The sequence below is a fragment of the Pan troglodytes genome, chromosome 13 (assembly GCF_028858775.2).
Source record: "Pan troglodytes isolate AG18354 chromosome 13, NHGRI_mPanTro3-v2.0_pri, whole genome shotgun sequence".
NCBI classification, from domain to species: domain Eukaryota; kingdom Metazoa; phylum Chordata; class Mammalia; order Primates; family Hominidae; genus Pan; species Pan troglodytes.
This window is the reverse complement of record NC_072411.2, coordinates 141,235,668-141,253,979: the sequence shown is the minus strand read 5'-3', so window position 1 is coordinate 141,253,979 and position 18,312 is coordinate 141,235,668. Positions and strand designations below refer to the sequence as shown.

Below are 18,312 nucleotides of genomic sequence, written 5' to 3'. Positions count from 1 at the left end.
TCTCATTGTGAGCGTTAGAACAAAAGGGTGTCTTCTTCCCAGTGCAAACCCCATTATGAGAGGAACCCCACTGGTCACAGCCAGTTCCCACCTCCACCACCTCTGCCGTCTGTCCCTGGGAAGCAGGTTGCTTTCCAAACGGTTGGTAACTCGCTGCTAACTGGGTGCTGCTTTAGCCGAGGAAGCCGTGCGTTCCTGACCTGGGTCTGCTCGTGAGAGCAGGGGCTTATTGTGAGCAGTCAAGACCCCCACCTTCCTGGGGCCCCAGGCCGCCGCAGCACCAGAACCTTCCTCCCTCCCCTTCTGTTGAGGCCGATGTGAGGGGCAGCATCAGAGACGGCGGAGGTGGGACCTGGGACTGCAGGTCCTGCCTCCAGCCAGGGGCACTCCAGTCAGGGGTCTCCCCCTGCGCCAGAAGTGGGAGCAGCACAGGGCATCCTCCGGGCCCCTCCCCACCCCCTCAGCAGCCTGCGCTGGAAGTGGGAGCAGCACAGGGCATCCTCCGGGCCCCTCCCCACCCCCTCAGCAGGGCTGCTGCCATGGCTTTCCCAGAAAGGCCAGCACTGTAATCCTAAATTTTGAAAGATTCACTCTGAGACAAACCTGCTTTATTTTCCAGGAAAGGTCTCATTCAGACACAGGCCTGAAGGCCAAGTACACCAGCAATATCTCCAGGTGACACAAACTGCCCGGCACAGCAAGGGGGGCTTTTCCAGGCCAGGGAAGCCAGGGCGGTGCGCGTCAGCTGTGTGTTCCTCCAGCCCTTGCCATTAGAGGGAGAGGGGCAGCTTCCTTAGAACCTACAAGGCTCCGTCTCTCTGCAGTGACTCCTGATCGAAGGGCCGTGGGTGAGGCCTGCAGATTATCGGCGGGGCTCAGTGCCTTGCCCCGGTGACCATGCGCAGCCGCTGAGGGAGGCCCAGGACCGGCAGCGCTGAGCCTCGGCTCACCCAAAGGCTGCCATGGGGCCCATGGGGCCTTGACCCAGACTTGGGAAGCCAGGGAGCTGGCGGTCAGGGAAGTGGGCACTAGCCAGTGGTCTCCCAGACAGGAGGGAGGTTCGGTGGCTTGAAGAAGTAGAGGACGCCAAGGGCAGGGTGACCCTGGGGGTCAGTGAGAGCCCAGAGGTGCAGGCACCTCACGGGAGGACAGTTGGGCTCTCGCAGGTGTGGGGGAGGCTGGGCTGGCCAAGCCAAGAGCACAGGCAGAAGGGGAAAGGGGAGAGAGGGACGCATGGCCAGGCCTGAGGTGATCTGTTGGGCCCCACTGGAACCCCTGGATCTTCTGAGGGGTGGGTGCATACGTCCCCTTGCACACCTCTGCCGACAGCTGACAGTGCTGCCTTAAAGACCAGGGTTGGCCGGGTGCAGTGGCTCAGGCCTATGATCCCAGCACTTTGGGAGGCCGAGGCCGAGGCGGGCGGATCACGAGGTCAGGAGATCGAGACCATCCTGGCTAACATGGTGAAACCCCGTCTCTACTAAAAATACAAAAAAAAAAAATTAGCCGGGTGTGGTGGCGGGCGCCTGTAGTCCCAGCTACTCGGGAGGCTGAGGCAGGAGAATGGCGTGAACCCGGGAGGCGGAGCTTGCAGTGAGCCGAGATCGTGCCACCACACTCCAGCCTGGGCGAGAGAGCGAGACTCCATCTCAAAAAAAAAAAAGACTGCAGGGCCACGGCCCGGCTTGGGAGGATGGGGGATGGGAATGGTTCCATAACCCACTACAGAGCAAGACCCCTGGGTGCGTGACCCCGGGACAGCAGACCTGGAGTATGCGAGACCCCATGTGTGCCAAGCCCCAAGGGCACAAGACTTAGCCGGAGGAGCGACAGCAGGCAATGGCCAAGATCAGGGACTTGGGGGGGGTCAGGACCTTGCATCGCCAAGGGGAGCCCCTTTGGGACCTGCAGCCTGGGCCATCGCAGGGGCGTGCGCCAGCCAGAGGGGTGCCGGGAGGGGACATGGGCAGTGGCTGCAGGTACCAGGACACGCCCTGCTGTCTGGCCATCTTTGCTGGTCAGGGATGGTGTTCATGTTAACATAAATCAGAAGTAGATCAAAGATCCAGGTGGCATCCCTGCAGCGGGTGAGCTGGCCAGCGACAGGCTGGATAAAAGACCAGGCTGCTGTTTAAAATGTCCAAAGCACTTTACAGGCCCTTTCTTCACATCAAACAGTCTTTTCCCCCTTTTTGCTCCAGTTAAAAGGCAACTGACGCATATATTCTACCATCCCGAAGCCTTATGGTTCTTCTGGCTAGTTATTTTAAATAACAATAGGGAACTTCGCTTTCAGCCATGGCCTGTTCTTGCTTCCTGATGCGTGTTTGCGCTTCTAACAAGAAAATGTTCTTTTACTTAAACACGTCAAAAAGGAGGAAGCACTAGTTTTATCAAGGTCTCTTTAAAAGTCTCTTTAATGCACAAGAGTTGGCCTGGGCCCCGCCCCTCTGCCCGGCAGCCTTTGATGAAGGTTGATATACAGTGTGCCAGGCGATCTGGCACACACAGGCGGGGCCGCCAGCTGTGACGGCAGTGGCCTGCGGGGACCCTGTTGCTGCAGAAGTGGCTGAGTTATAGGGTGTGCGGGACAGGAAGCGCAGAGGGGCCTTGGCGTCCCCGCTATCAGAGCGACCCCTCTGTCTTCAGCGCGTAGGTCTGGAGGCCGGTGCTGTTCCCAGCAACCATTTTATTTAATAGTTTCCGTGTTCAGTTATCTGCAACTGCCAGTGACTATGGACAGTGAAATTTCCCTACGAGTGTTGCATGTTGCAGTGTAGACGGGCCATGGAGTCGTGTGGGCGCAGCACCGAGTCGGGCCTCCAGCCAACTTCCATCAAAGACCCTGCACCAGACGGCCACGGGGATCTGTGGCCCAGGCCCGTGCCCCCGGGAGCTTAGGAAAGGACCGTCTCTCCTGTCTGAGACCATGCCCAAGGCAGGTTTTTGCTTGGGCCAATTTTCTACTTTAGTCATGGGGCATGCCACCATCTCATTTAACCCACTCCAGGATTCGTGGAAGACATTCGTGGAGCAGGAGGGTGGTGTCGTGTGGAAAAGGTTTTCCCCCGGGAGTTTAGCTTATTATGTCCTGATGCTTTGTGAAAGGTGTGGATGTGAAACAGCTCTAACAAAGTAACGAAAACCAAGTGTGTGTGAGGGACTGAGTTGGATTAACCTGAGAGCTGGCTGTCTGCTTCCAGTCACTCTTCCTCTCACACTGACACCCCACATGGCCACCCTCTTGTACACACACACCACACATATGCACACACAGGCACCACAGTCTCACATGCACGTGCATCCTTGCACATGCACACCCACGCAAGTACCAGTCACACATGCACACGTGCGCACCCTCTCATGCACGCACATACCACACATACGCACACCCACACAGGCACCAGTCACGTGCACACACCACACACGTGCATCCTCGCACACGTGCACACCCCACATGCACACCCACACAAGCACCACTCACACATGCACACACACCACATGCACTCCCTCTTGTGCACACACACACCACACAGATGCACACCCACACAGGCACCACAGTCTCACATGTGCACACACCACATGCGCATCCTCGCACACGTGCACACTTGCACACCCACAGAAGCACCACAGTCACACATGCACACACACCACACACGCACACCCTCTCCTACACATACACACCTACACAGGCACCAGTCTCGTGCACACACGACACACCCTCTTGTGCACACACACCCCACACCTTCTCATGCACACACACACATGTGCACACCCACACAGGCACCAGTCACACGTGCACACACCACACACCCTCTCGTGCATGCACACACCACACACATGCACACCCACACAGGTACCACAGTCTCACACATCACATGCACCACACAGGTATGCCCTCTTGTGCATGCACACACCACACATCTGCACACCCACATAAGCACCAGTCTCACATCTGCACGTGCATACTCATGAATGCACCACAGTCTCACGTGCACACACACACACCACACACGCACTCACACATACCCCACAAGCACATGCTGTCACGCACATTCATACACATGAATGCTTACACACACCACACACTCACACTCAGTCACACTCCCCCCGTGCCAACGGTGAATGTTTTATCTGCGTGCAGCTGATTGTGGCGCGCACAGGGTCCACGTCGTGTGTCCCGCTTGCTCCTCTTTCCATCCGGGCTGCCAAAGCCTTCCTGGCCGACTTTCAGCAAGACAGAGCCCAGCCTCGTGGCCTTCAGAGTTGAAGGAGCTGTGGCCACACACAGCGGGGCCGTCCCTCTGGGCCCTGTTACCTGGGTGTTGGGATATAAGGGACATCTCAGCGCTCTCCCTTCCCTGGGGCCCCCTCTGTAAAGGAGCCTGCGTGCATCCCACACGGGCCCGGGCTGGGGCAGGTGCGGGCTGCTCCGGGTTTGCCTGTGACAGAGTTACGCTGAACTTCCGGGCAAGTCCCCAATACACCTAGGTGGCCGTGTCTCCGGTAAACGTCCAGGAGGGGAGATGGCCCAGGATGTGTTTGTTCACCTTTAGGAGATAACATCAAGCGGCTTAAGGGTGAAAACTGTCTTCAGCAGTGGCACGACCAGACCTCAGCAGCACTTGGCATTGTTGCCCTTGACCTTCGCCAGCTGGACGGGGGTGAAACTGGCCCCTCTGCAGGGCTCCAGGGTCCCTTCCTCATGACCGCCACGGCGGAGCAGCCCCGCATCTGCCTGTTGGCCACCTGGGCTTTCCCTCCTCGTGAAGTTCATGTCAACCCGTTTTTCTATTGGACTGTCTTTTCCCTATTTGTTCTTAGTGGGGTGAATTAGACAGATGGACAGAGGGAGAGAAGGAGAGAGCGGTGGTGTGAAGCAGGTTCTCCACACATAGGTGACCAGCCTGTGTGAGTCCAGGGAGACAGAACACCCACACACACGTTCTGTGCAGCGGATTTACTACTTACAGACAGGCAGCAGGGGACGGCAGAAGCCCAGGGCACCATGAGCCAGTCCCCCAAGGCTCAGAAATGCCCCAGTGGATGGAGTCCCATCTGTGCGCTCCTCTAGGAAACAGCCTGTCCTGAATTTTGTACCCCGAGTGCCATGTGACACACTGAGCTGAAGCACTGAAGGGTGCCCTGTTTCCACCGGTGGAGGACTGGGACAGAGCCAGGCTGGCCAGCCCGTGTCCTTCACATCTCAGGCTGTGTTGCCCAGCACAGTCCACGGTCACTCTCGAGAACTACGAGTGTGACGGACCTGGGTGGATCCAAGGCCCCCCGGAGAGCTCTCCTGCAGGCTGGTGGGTGGGTCCAAGGTCCCCCAGAGGACTGTCCTGCAGGCTGGTAGGTGGGTCCAAGGCCCCCCAGAGGACTGTCCTGCAGGCTGGTGGATGGGTCCAAGGCCCCCAGGAGAGCTGTGCTCCAGGCTGGTGGGTGGTAGCTGGCTCCCTAGGAGTGTTCTCCCTGTCCTCTGGAGGAGTGGAGGTAGGATCAGGATAATCTGTTCCTTGACTGGGAGGACTCTCCTAGGCCGCAGGTTTACTTTGGGTGAAAATTTTAAATTACAGATTCAGTGACTTTAATGGTTATAGGTCTATTCAAGTTTCCTATTCCTTCTTAATTTTGAGAAGTTACATTTTACCAGAAATGTCTCCATTTCAACCAGAATTTCTTCAGATTTCTTGGCAAGAGTTAAGTGTCCCCAGTTTCCTGCCTTTCACGTCTCTGCTCTGCCTGTAGCCAGGGCCCCCTTTCATCCCTGGGGTCGTCCCTGTGTACCCCCCGAACTTGGGTTTCCTCCGTCAGTCCTGCCGGAGCCTGTCAGTTTACTCAAGCACTTCCGAGAATCAGTTTTCAACTGCAGCATCCTTTTTTCTTTTCAGAATTTGTCTGCTTTCCCATCTATTTTCTTTCCTTCTTGCTTTAGGACCACTGTGTTCTCTGGCTAACTTCTTACATTGGATATTTATTTTTAGTCTTTCCTGATGTGTGCAGTTAGGGCTGTAAATGGCTCCAACATGGCATCCAGCCGCATCTCACATCGTGATAGGTAGCACTTTTCATTACTTTTTAATTCTCAGCATTTCCTGATGTCTGTTATGATTTCTTCTTTGAGCCATGAGTTGGTGTGTTTTCTAATTTCCAAACATAAGGACTCATGGTTCTCTTTTTGCTATCAATTTCTAACAAATTGCACTGTGGTAAGAAAAGGAAGTGTGTGGTTGGCATTTATTTTTTTGTGGAGACTTGCTTTACGGGCCAGTGCGTGGTCAGCCTGCAGAGACATTCCACATGTGTTTGGGATAATGTGTCTTCTCCGTCTGTTTCCCAGAGTTCTGTTTGTGTTCATTAAACAGAACTTGCTAATTGTATTGTTCGCGTTTTGGTTTTCCTGACCGACGATTGTCTGCTGGATCTGAGAAAGACATGGCAAAGTCTCCCACGATGGTGGGACACATATTCTTGTCTTCTTTCCATTGCACTCATTTTTACTTAGACATTTTAAAGCTGCTTTACTAAATATAGACATTTGACATATTATGCCCTTTCGTGATGAATTGAAGTCTTATCACAATAACCTGTATATCTAGTAATGGCCTTTCCCTTACACCTTTTGTGCCAGATATTGGAGCTGTGACCCCAGCTGCCCTTTGGCCAGGTTTGCCTGCCTAGCGTCAGTTTTCCTGTGTGACTTTTAGCCTTCCCCTGAAGTTTCAGATGTGTCTCCTATAAACAGCAAAAGCCTGGGCAATATATTATTTTCACGTCCTATCCTGTGGTCTGTGCTTTAAGTGGAAATGTGGGTCAGTTGCTGTTAGTTTGATCCCTTTTTTCAGATGCCTTCTTAGCATCTTATTCTTTGTTTGTCCCCACTTTCTGTGGCTCTTTCCTTTTTCTCTTTTCTCGCCTTCTCTTGGGGTAATTAAGGGTTTCCTGCGTTCCATTTGTTCCCTCTACTGAGTCCAAAGATATGCAACCTATTTTCTTGTTTTTCATTCGTCATCTTTAACAACTGGAGCATGTATTGTCAACACAGTCAGCATCCTCACTCCCGCCTCCATGCAAACCAAAGCCCGGACTGGGCCAGCCCCAATTAGGGTGCCAGAGTAGACACAGAGCACCCAGGTGGGTATCCTTCCACTGCAAAACTACTTGTTTATCAGACACTGAAATTTAACCAGGGCCGTGAATGGTTTTGTTTGTTTTTGTTTTACTAAATCTGGCAGCCCTAGCCTCAGTGCCCCATCCCAGGTTATATCACTGACTGGTGTTTCATTTCCTTCTTTCTTTTGTTTGATTTCACTGATAAGACACCATTATTATTGCTCTATGTCATCCCTGTTCATCCAGGCTCTCCTGTACTTACGTCATTTTCTTGGCTCATGATTCCTTCTCATTCCTCACACTGTCTTCTAGGATTATTTTCATACTGCCTTAAGTATAATACATCCACTAGAGTGTCCCTTGGGAAAACACTCATGTGGTCAACTTCCCCAGCTCGCGTTTGTGAGGAGGAAGGTCTTTATCTCACCCTTGTTCTTGGATGATAGTTTCACTGGATAAACAATTCTGGGTTGACAAGGATTTGCTCTTGACACATTGACAATCTTAAGCCACTGTCTGCTTGCCTCCATTGCTGTTAAGGAGTTGGTGTGTGGCTACCTCTTTGAAGATTCTGTTTTCTCTAGCAGCTTTTAGAATTTTCTTTTTGTTTTTGATGTTCTGCAGTTTTACTCTGATGTACCTAGGTGTGCATTCCTGGGTTTTTTTGCCCCTGGCTTAGGTCTCACATCTTCCATGTCACGTTCATAAATCTCTGGTTGTTTCATCATACAGAAATGTCATTTATTTTTAATACATACTATATTTACTTTTTATAATTTATAACTGATCATTTCAGTAACTGCGATCTCTAAGGATCTAATCAATTAAAAATTATTAAAAGTTAATAAACTTTTAATTTTTGGATAGTCTGAGATTTACAGAAACATTGTAGAGATCGTGTACAAGTTCCTCATATCCCCCCGCAGAAAACGTCTTCTACTGTGAACATCTTACTTTGATATGAGTCATTTGTCACAACTTAGAAACCAACGCTGGTCCATGACTACTAACTCCAGAATGTATTCGGATGTCACCAGCTTTACCACAACTGCCCTTTCTCCATTTTAGGGTCCCGTCCAGGATCACACATCACATTTAGTCATTTCGTGTCTTTTTTCTCAGTCTTTCATGGTTTTTCAAGGAGCATTGGCCAGAGATTTTGCAGACTGCCCTTCAGTTCATGTTTGAGTTTCTTCTCCTGGTTCTGTGCTTTGGGGAGGAAGATCATAGGATCGAAATGCCATTTGCTTGTCAGATGTGCTGCCAGCACGGCTCACTGACCTTGATCATTTGCTGAGAGTGATGTTTGCCGGGTCCTTCCACCATCGGGTTACGCTTTTACCGCCTTTCCAAATGTATTACACTTTGGGTCATGCTTCAATACCACGGTGTTGATTTTGCTGCCCAGCTGGTTCCTGCTCTGGCCCGGGGGCACCTTTCAGACTGGCCCTGCATGTCCTGTGATGGCCCCGTCCCTTGACCTTTAGGCACGTCCTGATTTCCCAGCTCCACGAGGTGCTCCAGGCTCTCATGTCTTGTATTTTCCCCGCCCCAGCCTTGGACCGAGCTGTTCTCCAAGGAGCCCTCTTCCCTTCATTGGAGAATGGGATTGGGAACCTCACTCATCACCCCTCCTGACCCAGGCTCGTGCTGGCTCGCTTCCGTGTTGTTTGGGGTTTTTGTGTTTGGGAACTCATGCTTCCTGGAAGTTAACCGGCTGTGCTCATTTGAAACCTGCTGTGGGTATGTGTGCCTCCAAAAAGGCCCTGCTGTGGTTTCTGCCCGGCACCCTGGCCTGGCGGAGCTGCCACTGTCGATAGTAGCTGTCCACTCCCAGTGTCTAGAACCAGGCAAATTCTCAGGGTCACTTTGTCTTTTCACCTCTACCCAGAAGCCAGAGTTAAAACCCAAACGCTCCTTCCCATGGCCTGTGTGAGACACGTCATGCGTCTGTCCTCGCTCACCCATCCTGTCCTGACAGTGGTCTTTCCAGCCCCAGCCTGCACAGCCCAAGGCTGGCTCCAGGACACCTGGGGACATGGGTGCTTTGGCCTCCTGACTCAGGTCCAGCTTTGTTCCAGACCCAGCAGGTTTCCCCTGGTTTTGTGGGCTCTTCCAGTTATTTAAAGGTTCTTGAACTGTTGTATTTCTATATTTTTATGATCTATTTCAATCAACCTTTTTTTTTTTTTTTTTGAGACAGGGTCTCACTCTGTTGCCCAGGCTGGAGTGCGGTGGCACCATCTCGGCTCACTGCAGCCTCCGCCTCCTGGATTCAAGTGATTCTCATGCCTCAGCCTCCCGAGTAGCTGGGACTACAGGTGCCCACCGCCATACCTGGCTAAGTTTTGTATTTTTAGTAGAGACGGAGTTTCACCATGTTGCCCAGGCTGGTCTGGAACTCCTGACCTCAAGTGATCCACCCGCCTCGGCCTCCCAAAGTGGTGGGATTACAGGCGTGAGCCACCACGCCCGGCCAGTCAACCATTTTTAATTGTTGTGTTGCAAATGCTTTGCCCTGTTGCCCTGTCATTGACTTGTAAACTTCTTCCCTGCTTTTATCTGCTGCCAGTACTTAGGGAAAAACTCGGTGTGAAGGATTCCCTCTGAGAGATCTGACTACTTCTTCCATTTCATCTCCCCCGACCCCACCTTCCACTGCCCTGGAAGAAAACCAAGATCAGGGGATATTCAGACATTCTTACTTATTAATAAAAGACAAAGGAAAGAAAAGTGATGAAGTAAGCGTCACTCCCCCTCATGGAACCCTGTGGCGTCGATGGCAGATACCAAGTTCACGTGCAGGTGCCAGCCCCACTCCTGGGGACTGTCTTTCTTCCTGCTACTTGTAGGAACCCACAAATATCTTATAGTGTCCTAAAAAAAATCCACTTTTACAAAAAATTTATATAATACCACGGCACATTTGGCTTTTTAAAGTTATTTTTTTCTACTCTGTGGGCAAATGCACCCCACAAGGGTCTCTGTGCTCAGGAAACAGTTGCAGTCTCGGAACACCCGTCTAACGCACGTGTGGATTATATTGGCAGTCTTTATATCCTTATGCATTTTCTTTCAGCTTGATCCTCTCCCAGAAAAGGTTTTACAGCAAAGACCCAATGCAAACGCTGTCCGTTCCATGGAGAAAGTCATGGAGATCCACAGTAAGTTGCCTGGCTGGGTGCTCACAGGGGACACGCCCCTGGGGGTGGGACTGCACCACACCCCATCCCTGTCCCCCTATACCCCCAGCTCCTCTCCATCCCACTGCCAGCTGCTTCCCCAGGCCTGCAGCAGAAGGCCTTGCTTTCAGCTGCATTTCTTGAGCTGGTAGAGACTCACATTTAACCCCGACTGGATTTCCCCCGGCCTGCTGGGATGGTTCCATCAGCCCATTTTGTAAGTCTAGAGAATCAAGGCCCAGACAGTCTCAGTATGGAGTCACTTGCTCTAGGTCCCCAGCTAGCAGCGGGGGCCATGGCTGTGAGCCTGTACCCTGGGGACTCCGGCCTCTTCCCTGGACCAGAGAAGCCCACGTCCTGAGCTCAAAGAACCCTTGGCCCTGCAGAGAGGCAGGGTGTAGGCCCTCTGCGTTCTGGCACCGACCCTCAAGCAGCAGGTCCTGGGTGCAAGGGCGTGGCACGCAGCCTGTCTCAGAGGCACTTCCCACACCCAGTCATTGTCGCAAGCCCAGCTTGTCTTGCCTTTGAGATGACCCAGATGGTTGAGACTGTCCACAGAAGCAGGGGTAGTCCAGAGCTCAGCTCCCGGTTTCCCTGTGTGAGGGAGTCCTGGCCTCAGAGCCCTGAAGCTGACCCTGGGCCAGGCCCAGCCCTCCACATACACCCCCTTGCGCCTGATGCAGTACCCCTCCACCCCCAGCCTCTGTGAGGGCCCAGGCAGAAGACCCCTCAGCCCCAGCGACAATCCCCCAGCTCACCTGCTCCCGGAGATAGGAAGGCTCAACCCAGCAGGCTGGCAGCCCCCTGCCCTGGCCACCCAGGGCAGAAAGGGGCCTGTGAGCGTGGAAAGCCAGGCCTACAGGAGCCTCCATCTGCAGTCCTAGGTGGGCCTGCTCCTGGAGGGACTCGAGCCACTCACAATGGGAAAAGATTTCCAGAGATTTTTTGGGTCTTTGTGAGTTTGTAGCCATGCAGTCTTCTGCTTCGTGTCTCTTCAAAGACGGGTGCTTTTAAAATCATAAGGGATCAATCTGGTTTGAGGCTCAGGGTCCCGCAGGACCTTCCCGGGCCTCAGTGCATCCTGCTAAGTTGTAGTCACTGAGCGACTTTCCTCACCCCACCACCCCAGGCAAGTACTGGCGCTGCCTGCAGCGCACAACCTCCACAGCGGGGCGTTCTCTGATCGAGGCTCAGACTTGCGAGAACGAAGAAGCCGAGACGGTCACCGCCATGGCCTCGCTGTCCGTGGGCGTGAAGCCTGCCGAAAAGAGGTGAGCACCTGCCCTGCCGCCCGCCTGCAGGCTCACCCAGCCCCACTGTGCCCACTGACGCACCATTCAGGGTCAGAACCTTTATGGCACATGCCCTGCCCAACAGACTAGAGACAGGCCCGTGTGGCCCCCTCCTTCCAGTGCCAAAGCCCCTTAGAGACGCATGAGGAGCGTTAGATCCTGAACAGATGGACCCGGGGCTGCCAGGCCAGGGCTAGGCTGGCGGGTGGGGCAGCACACAGCCTTTAACCCACGTTCTGTTCTCTCCTCTCTGTGGTGCACCTGCCCCACGCCCCCATCTCCTTCTCTTGCGGGATCCACAGACCAGATGAGGAGCCCATGGAAGAGGAGCCGCCCCTGTAGCACTCCCTCGAAGCTGCTGTTCTCTTGTCTGTCTGTCTCTGTCTTGAAGCTCAGCCAAGAAACTTTCCCGTGTCACGCCTGCGTCCCACCGTGGGGCTCTCTTGGAGCACCCAGGGACACCCAGCGTGCAACAGCCACGGGAAGCCTTTCTGCCGCCCAGGCCCACGGGTCTCGAGACGCACATGCACGCCTGGGCGTGGCAGCCTCACAGGGAACACGGGACAGACGCCGGCGACGCGCAGACACACGGACACGCGGAAGCCAAGCACACTCTGGCGGGTCCCGCAAGGGACGCCGTGGAAGAAAGAAGCCTGTGGCAACAGGCGGCCGAGCTGCCGAATTCAGTTGACACGAGGCACAGAAAACAAATATCAAAGATCTAATAATACAAAACAAACTTGATTAAAACTGGTGCTTAAAGTTTATTACCCACAACTCCACAGTCTCTGTGTAAACCACTCGACTCATCTTGTAGCTTTTTTTTTTTTAAAAGACGTTTTCTACGGCTGTGGCCCGCCTCTGTGAACCACGGCGGTGTGCGGCGGGGGGTCTGCACCCGGGTGGGGGACAGAGGGACCTTTAAAGAAAACAAAACTGGACAGAAACAGGAATGTGAGCTGGGGGAGCTGGCTTGAGTTTCTCAAAAGCCATCGGAAGATGCGAGTTTGTGCCTTTTTTTTATTGCTCTGGTGGATTTTTGTGGCTGGGTTTTCTGAAGTCTGAGGAACAATGCCTTAAGAAAAAACAAACAGCAGGAATCGGTGGGACAGTTTCCTGTGGCCAGCCGAGCCTGGCAGTGCTGGCACCGCGAGCTGGCCTGACGCCTCAAGCACGGGCACCAGCCGTCATCTCCGGGGCCAGGGGCTGCAGCCTGGCGGTCCCTGTTTTGCTTTATTGCTGTTTAAGAAAAATGGAGGTAGTTCCAAAAAAGTGGCAAATCCTGTTGGAGGTTTTGAAGTCCAACAAATTTTAAACGAATCCAAAGTGTTCTCACACGTCACATACGATTGAGCATCTCCATCTGGTCGTGAAGCATGTGGTAGGCACACTTGCAGTGTTACGATCGGAATGCTTTTTATTAAAAGCAAGTAGCATGAAGTATTGCTTAAATTTTAGGTATAAATAAATATATATATGTATAATATATATTCCAATGTATTCCAAGCTAAGAAACTTGATTCTTATGAAATCTTGATAAAATATTTATAATGCATTTATAGAAAAAGTATATATATATATAAAATGAATGCAGATTGCGAAGGTCCCTGCAAATGGATGGCTTGTGAATTTGCTCTCAAGGTGCTTATGGAAAGGGATCCTGATTGAAATTCATGTTTTCTCAAGCTCCAGATTGGCTAGATTTCAGATCGCCAACACATTCGCCACTGGGCAACTACCCTACAAGTTTGTACTTTCATTTTAATTATTTTCTAACAGAACCCCTCCCGTCTCCAAGCCTTCATGCACATATGTACCTAATGAGTTTTTATAGCAAAGAGTATAAATTTGCTGTTGATTTTTGTATGAATTTTTTCACAAAAAGATCCTGAATAAGCATTGTTTTATGAATCTTACATTTTTCCTCACCATTTAGCAATTTTCTGAATGGTAATAATGTCTAAATCTTTTTCCTTTCTGAATTCTTGCTTGTACATTTTTTTTTTTTACCTTTCAAAGGTTTTTAATTATTTTTGTTTTTATTTTTGTACGATGAGTTTTCTGCAGCGTACAGAATTGTTGCTGTCAGATTCTATTTTCAGAAAGTGAGAGGAGGGACCGTAGGTCTTTTCGGAGTGACACCAACGATTGTGTCTTTCCTGGACTGTCCTAGGAGCTGTATAAAGAAGCCCAGGGGCTCTTTTTAACTTTCAACACTAGTAGTATTACGAGGGGTGGTGTATTTTTCCCCTCCGTGGCAAGGGCAGGGAGGGTTGCTTAGGATGCCCGGCCACCCTGGGAGGCTTGCCAGATGCCGGGGGCAGTCAGCATTAATGAAACTCATGTTTAAACTTCTCTGACCACATCGTCAGGATAGAATTCTAACTTCAGTTTTCCAAAGACCTTTTGAGCATGTCAGCAATGCATGGGGCACACGTGGGGCTCTTTACCCACTTGGGTTTTTCCACTGCAGCCACGTGGCCAGCCCTGGATTTTGGAGCCTGTGGCTGCAAGGAACCCAGGGACCCTTGTTGCCTGGTGAACCTGCAGGGAGGGTATGATTTCCTGACCAGGACAGCCAGTCTTTACTCTTTTTCTCTTCAACAGTAACTGACAGTCACGTTTTACTGGTAACTTATTTTCCAGCACATGAAGCCACCAGTTTCATTCCAAAGTGTCTATTGGGTTCAGACTTGTGGGCAGAAGTTCAGACACACCGTGCTCAGGAGGGACCCAGAGCCGAGTTTCGGAGTTTGGTAAAGTTTACAGGGTAGCTTCTGAAGTTAACTCAAACTTTTGACCAAATGAGTGCAGATTCTTGGATTCACTTGGTCATTGGGCTGCTGATGGTCAGCTCTGAGACAGTGGTTTGAGAGCAGGCAGAACGGTCTTGGGACTTGTTTGACTTTCCCCTCCCTAGTGGCCACTCTTTGCTCTGAAGCCCAGATTGGCAAGAGGAGCTGGTCCATTCCCCATTCATGGCACAGAGCAGTGGCAGGGCCCAGCTAGCTGGCTCTTCTGGCCTCCTTGGCCTCATTCTCTGCACAGCCCTCTAGGGATCCTGCCACCTGCCCTCTTACCCCGCCGTGGCTTATGGGGAGGAATGCATCATCTCACTTTTTTTTTTAAAGCAGATGATGGGATAACATGGACTGCTCAGTGGCCAGGTTATCAGTGGGGGGACTTAATTCTAATCTCGTTCAAATGGAGACACCCTCTGCAAAGGCCTGGCAGGGGGAGGCACGTTTCATCTGTCAGCTCACTCCAGCTTCACAAATGTGCTGAGAGCATTACTGTGTAGCCTTTTCTTTGAAGACACACTCGGCTCTTCTCCACAGCAAGCGTCCAGGGCAGATGGCGGAGGATCTGCCTCGGCGTCTGCAGGCGGGACCACGTCAGGGAGGGTTCCTTCATGTGTTCTCCCTGTGGGTCCTTGGACCTTTAGCCTTTTTCTTCCTTTGCAAAGGCCTTGGGGGCACTGGCTGGGAGTCAGCAAGCGAGCACTTTATATCCCTTTGAGGGAAACCCTGATGACGCCACTGGGCCTCTTGGCGTCTGCCCTGCCCTGGCGGCTTCCCGCCGTGCCGCAGCGTGCCCACGTGCCCACGCCCCACCAGCAGGCGGCTGTCCCGGAGGCCGTGGCCCGCTGGGACTGGCCGCCCCTCCCCAGCGTCCCAGGGCTCCGGTTCTGGAGGGCCACTTTGTCAAGGTGTTTCAGTTTTTCTTTACTTCTTTTGAAAATCTGTTTGCAAGGGGAAGGACCATTTCGTAACGGTCTGACACAAAAGCAAGTTTGATTTTTGCAGCACTAGCAATGGACTTTGTTGTTTTTCTTTTTGATCAGAACATTCCTCCTTTACTGGTCACAGCCACGTGCTCATTCCATTCTTCTTTTTGTAGACTTTGGGCCCACGTGTTTTATGGGCATTGATACATATATAAATATATAGATATAAATATATATGAATATATTTTTTTAAGTTTCCTACACCTGGAGGTTGCATGGACTGTACGACCGGCATGACTTTATATTGTATACAGATTTTGCACGCCAAACTCGGCAGCTTTGGGGAAGAAGAAAAATGCCTTTCTGTTCCCCTCTCATGACATTTGCAGATACAAAAGATGGAAATTTTTCTGTAAAACAAAACCTTGAAGGAGAGGAGGGGGGGGGGGACGTTTGCGTCTTATTGAACTTATTCTTAAGAAATTGTACTTTTTATTGTAAGAAAAATAAAAAGGACTTAAACATTTGTCATATTAAGAAAAAAAGTTTATCTAGCACTTGTGACATACCAATAATAGAGTTTATTGTATTTATGTGGAAACAGTGTTTTAGGGAAACTACTCAGAATTCACAGTGAACTGCCTGTCTCTCTTGAGTTGATTTGGACGAATTTTGTTTTGTTTTGTTTTGTGTTTCCTTTTATCTCCTTCCACGGGCCAGGCGAGCGTCGCCCGCCCTCACTGGCCTTGTGACGGTTTATTCTGATTGAGAACTGGGCGGACTCGAAAGAGTGTCCCCTTTTCCGCACAGCTGTGTTGACTTTTTAATTACTTTTAGGTGATGTATGGCTAAGATTTCACTTTAAAGCAGTCGTGAACTGTGCGAGCACTGTGGTTTAAAATTATACTTTGCATCGAAAGGAAACCATTTCTTCATTGTAACGAAGCTGAGCGTGTTCTTAGCTCGGCCTCACTTTGTCTCTGGCATTGATTAAAAGTCTCCTATTGAAAGAAAAAGAAAGCGAACAGTTTTTGTTTGGTTTTTTTGCCGTGTGTGCTCCATAGTGGAGGCGCTATTTTCCAATTGATGAGAATGACAAACATATATAATCTATCTATCTATCTATCTATCTATCTATCTATCTATCTATAAAGGGGGCTTGAACCTTACTCACCCAAGAGCTTCTTACGGAATGTGGTAGAAAACCAAGTTGTAACAACACTGTAACCTGCCTGATGCCTGTTCGCGCCCGGCGTGAGCTGCGCACTGGCCGTGGCCACCATTCACCTCTGTAATTTAATCCGTTTCTCTTGGATTGTCTGGACGTGCCCGATGGTTCTTTCTTTTGCTCAGTGGAGTTGGAGGTTTTGTGTTTGGTTTTCTCATTCTCGTCTTGTTTTGTGTGGGTGGATTTTCACCGACCAATGATATCCTCTTCTGACGGTCACCTTCTTTCCACTTCACTGGAGTCCAGTATTCTGTACCACATCACGCAACGTGTTATCTTGTGGTGTAAATAAAGACTGCGTTACTTGCCCTCCCAGCTCTGGTTTCTGCCCGTGCGCTCTCTTCCTCATTGGCTCTCGCATGTCTGGGACCCTGTGGGCCGAATGGCCAGTGCCCTGGGTCGCATCCGGATGGCTGCATGGGAATCACTGGACCCCATGGGGACGGCCCCTAGACCCAGACCAGCGGCAGGCCCGTCCCCCTCTGCCTGCATAATCAGGTCCCATAGGAGTGTCTTCATTTTAAATGTCCAGTAATTTAAATCTTTACATTATCTTCTCCCCCAAAACACTTACCAAGCCATAGTGAGCTGGAAATAATCTTGGAGAGAACAAGGCCAAAGAGAGAGGCCCAGGGCCCAGGCTTAGCCACCTGCCCACAGCCGGGCAAACACACCTCTGAGACTGGAGTCCAAACACCAGCCACAGCTCCTGACCCTCAGCAGCGCCCCTTCCCAGGCTCCCGCATCCGGTGACTAATCAGTTGGGTGCCGGGCAGCGTAAGCACCAGGCCACCTTGGCCCAACTTAGGACAACTCAAGGCCTGCTGGCTTCCCGGAAGGTGCCTGAGCCCCTCCCTAGGCTGACTGCCTTCCCTCCTCCCCTGTCACAGCTGCCAACCTAAGGACACCTTAACCACCTTGCACACTGAAGCCCACCCAGTCTGCATCCCAGAAACCCAGCCCACGGCACCCAGGTTGCCCTTGAGCCCCCGAAAGAGGCCTCTGGAGCAGAGGGCCCTGCTGGCCCCAAGGCATAGCCCTGTGGCAAGGGGGGCTCAGTCGGCCCCAGTATAAGAAGAGGTACTTGGAGCCTGAAGCCACTGAGGCTGGGGTGGTTTTGTTATTGTTACTGATTCAATTGGCATGTTTACTGGTTATAGTATATTAGTTATCTATTGCTTGCAACAGATTCCCTCAAAACTTAGCAGCTTCAAATAGCAGACATTTATTACCTTGGAGTTTCTGAAGGTCTGGTGTCTGGGTGCATCTCAGCAGGGTCCCTGTCTCGTCTTCCCTGGGGATCCAGTCAAATGCTCAGCCAGGGTTCCTCTGGGGGCCCAGCTGCTGGGGGACCAGTCTGGGGGTTGGCCTCCAGGCACATGCCTGTGGCTGTGGGTGGCCACCTTCCCTCGCCTGATGGGCCTCTCCACAGGGCCGCCTCGAGGCCTCGCTGTCGGCGTCCCCCACAGCACGTGATCTAGGAGCAAGTGGAGAACGCACCAGGAGACACAGCCAGTCTTTTTATAGCCTCATCTCCATGGGCCTAGAAGCCAGTCCAGGAGGCCAGCCCCCACTCACGGGAGAGGCTTCCTCTGCTCAAGGCCCAAGGACCCTCAGGCTCAGATCCTGCAGCGCCTCCCTGGGTTTGTCCATCTCATGTGCTAGAGTAGAAAGTTGGAAGCTGGTCTACTCCTCTAGCCCAAGAGATGAAGACATCATCACTCCCCAGTAAGCAGATGGAATGAAGGATTCCTAGGTTGTCTTCTCCGC

At 51.7% G+C, this 18,312-nt stretch overlaps 1 protein-coding gene across 22 annotated transcripts in view; it reads left to right on the top strand.

The window, feature by feature from the left end:
• The window catches only part of HDAC4 (histone deacetylase 4), a 359,741-nt gene extending 342,890 nt beyond the window's left edge, over positions 1–16,851 (top strand). For 18 of the 22 annotated variants that reach the window (XM_054679626.2, XM_054679628.2, XM_054679624.2 and 15 more), the window contains 3 exons: positions 10,193–10,277; positions 11,425–11,566; positions 11,890–12,354. In XM_054679626.2, the coding sequence (XP_054535601.1) occupies positions 10,193–10,277; positions 11,425–11,566; positions 11,890–11,929 (267 nt within the window). In that variant the 3' untranslated portion in view covers positions 11,930–12,354. Of the gene's footprint in view, positions 1–10,192; positions 10,278–11,424; positions 11,567–11,889 lie in introns of all 22 variants that reach the window. The other 4 variants (XM_054679623.2, XM_009444680.4, XM_016950850.4 and 1 more) reach the window with 1 other exon arrangement.
• The last annotated feature ends 1,461 nt before the right edge of the window (positions 16,852–18,312 follow it).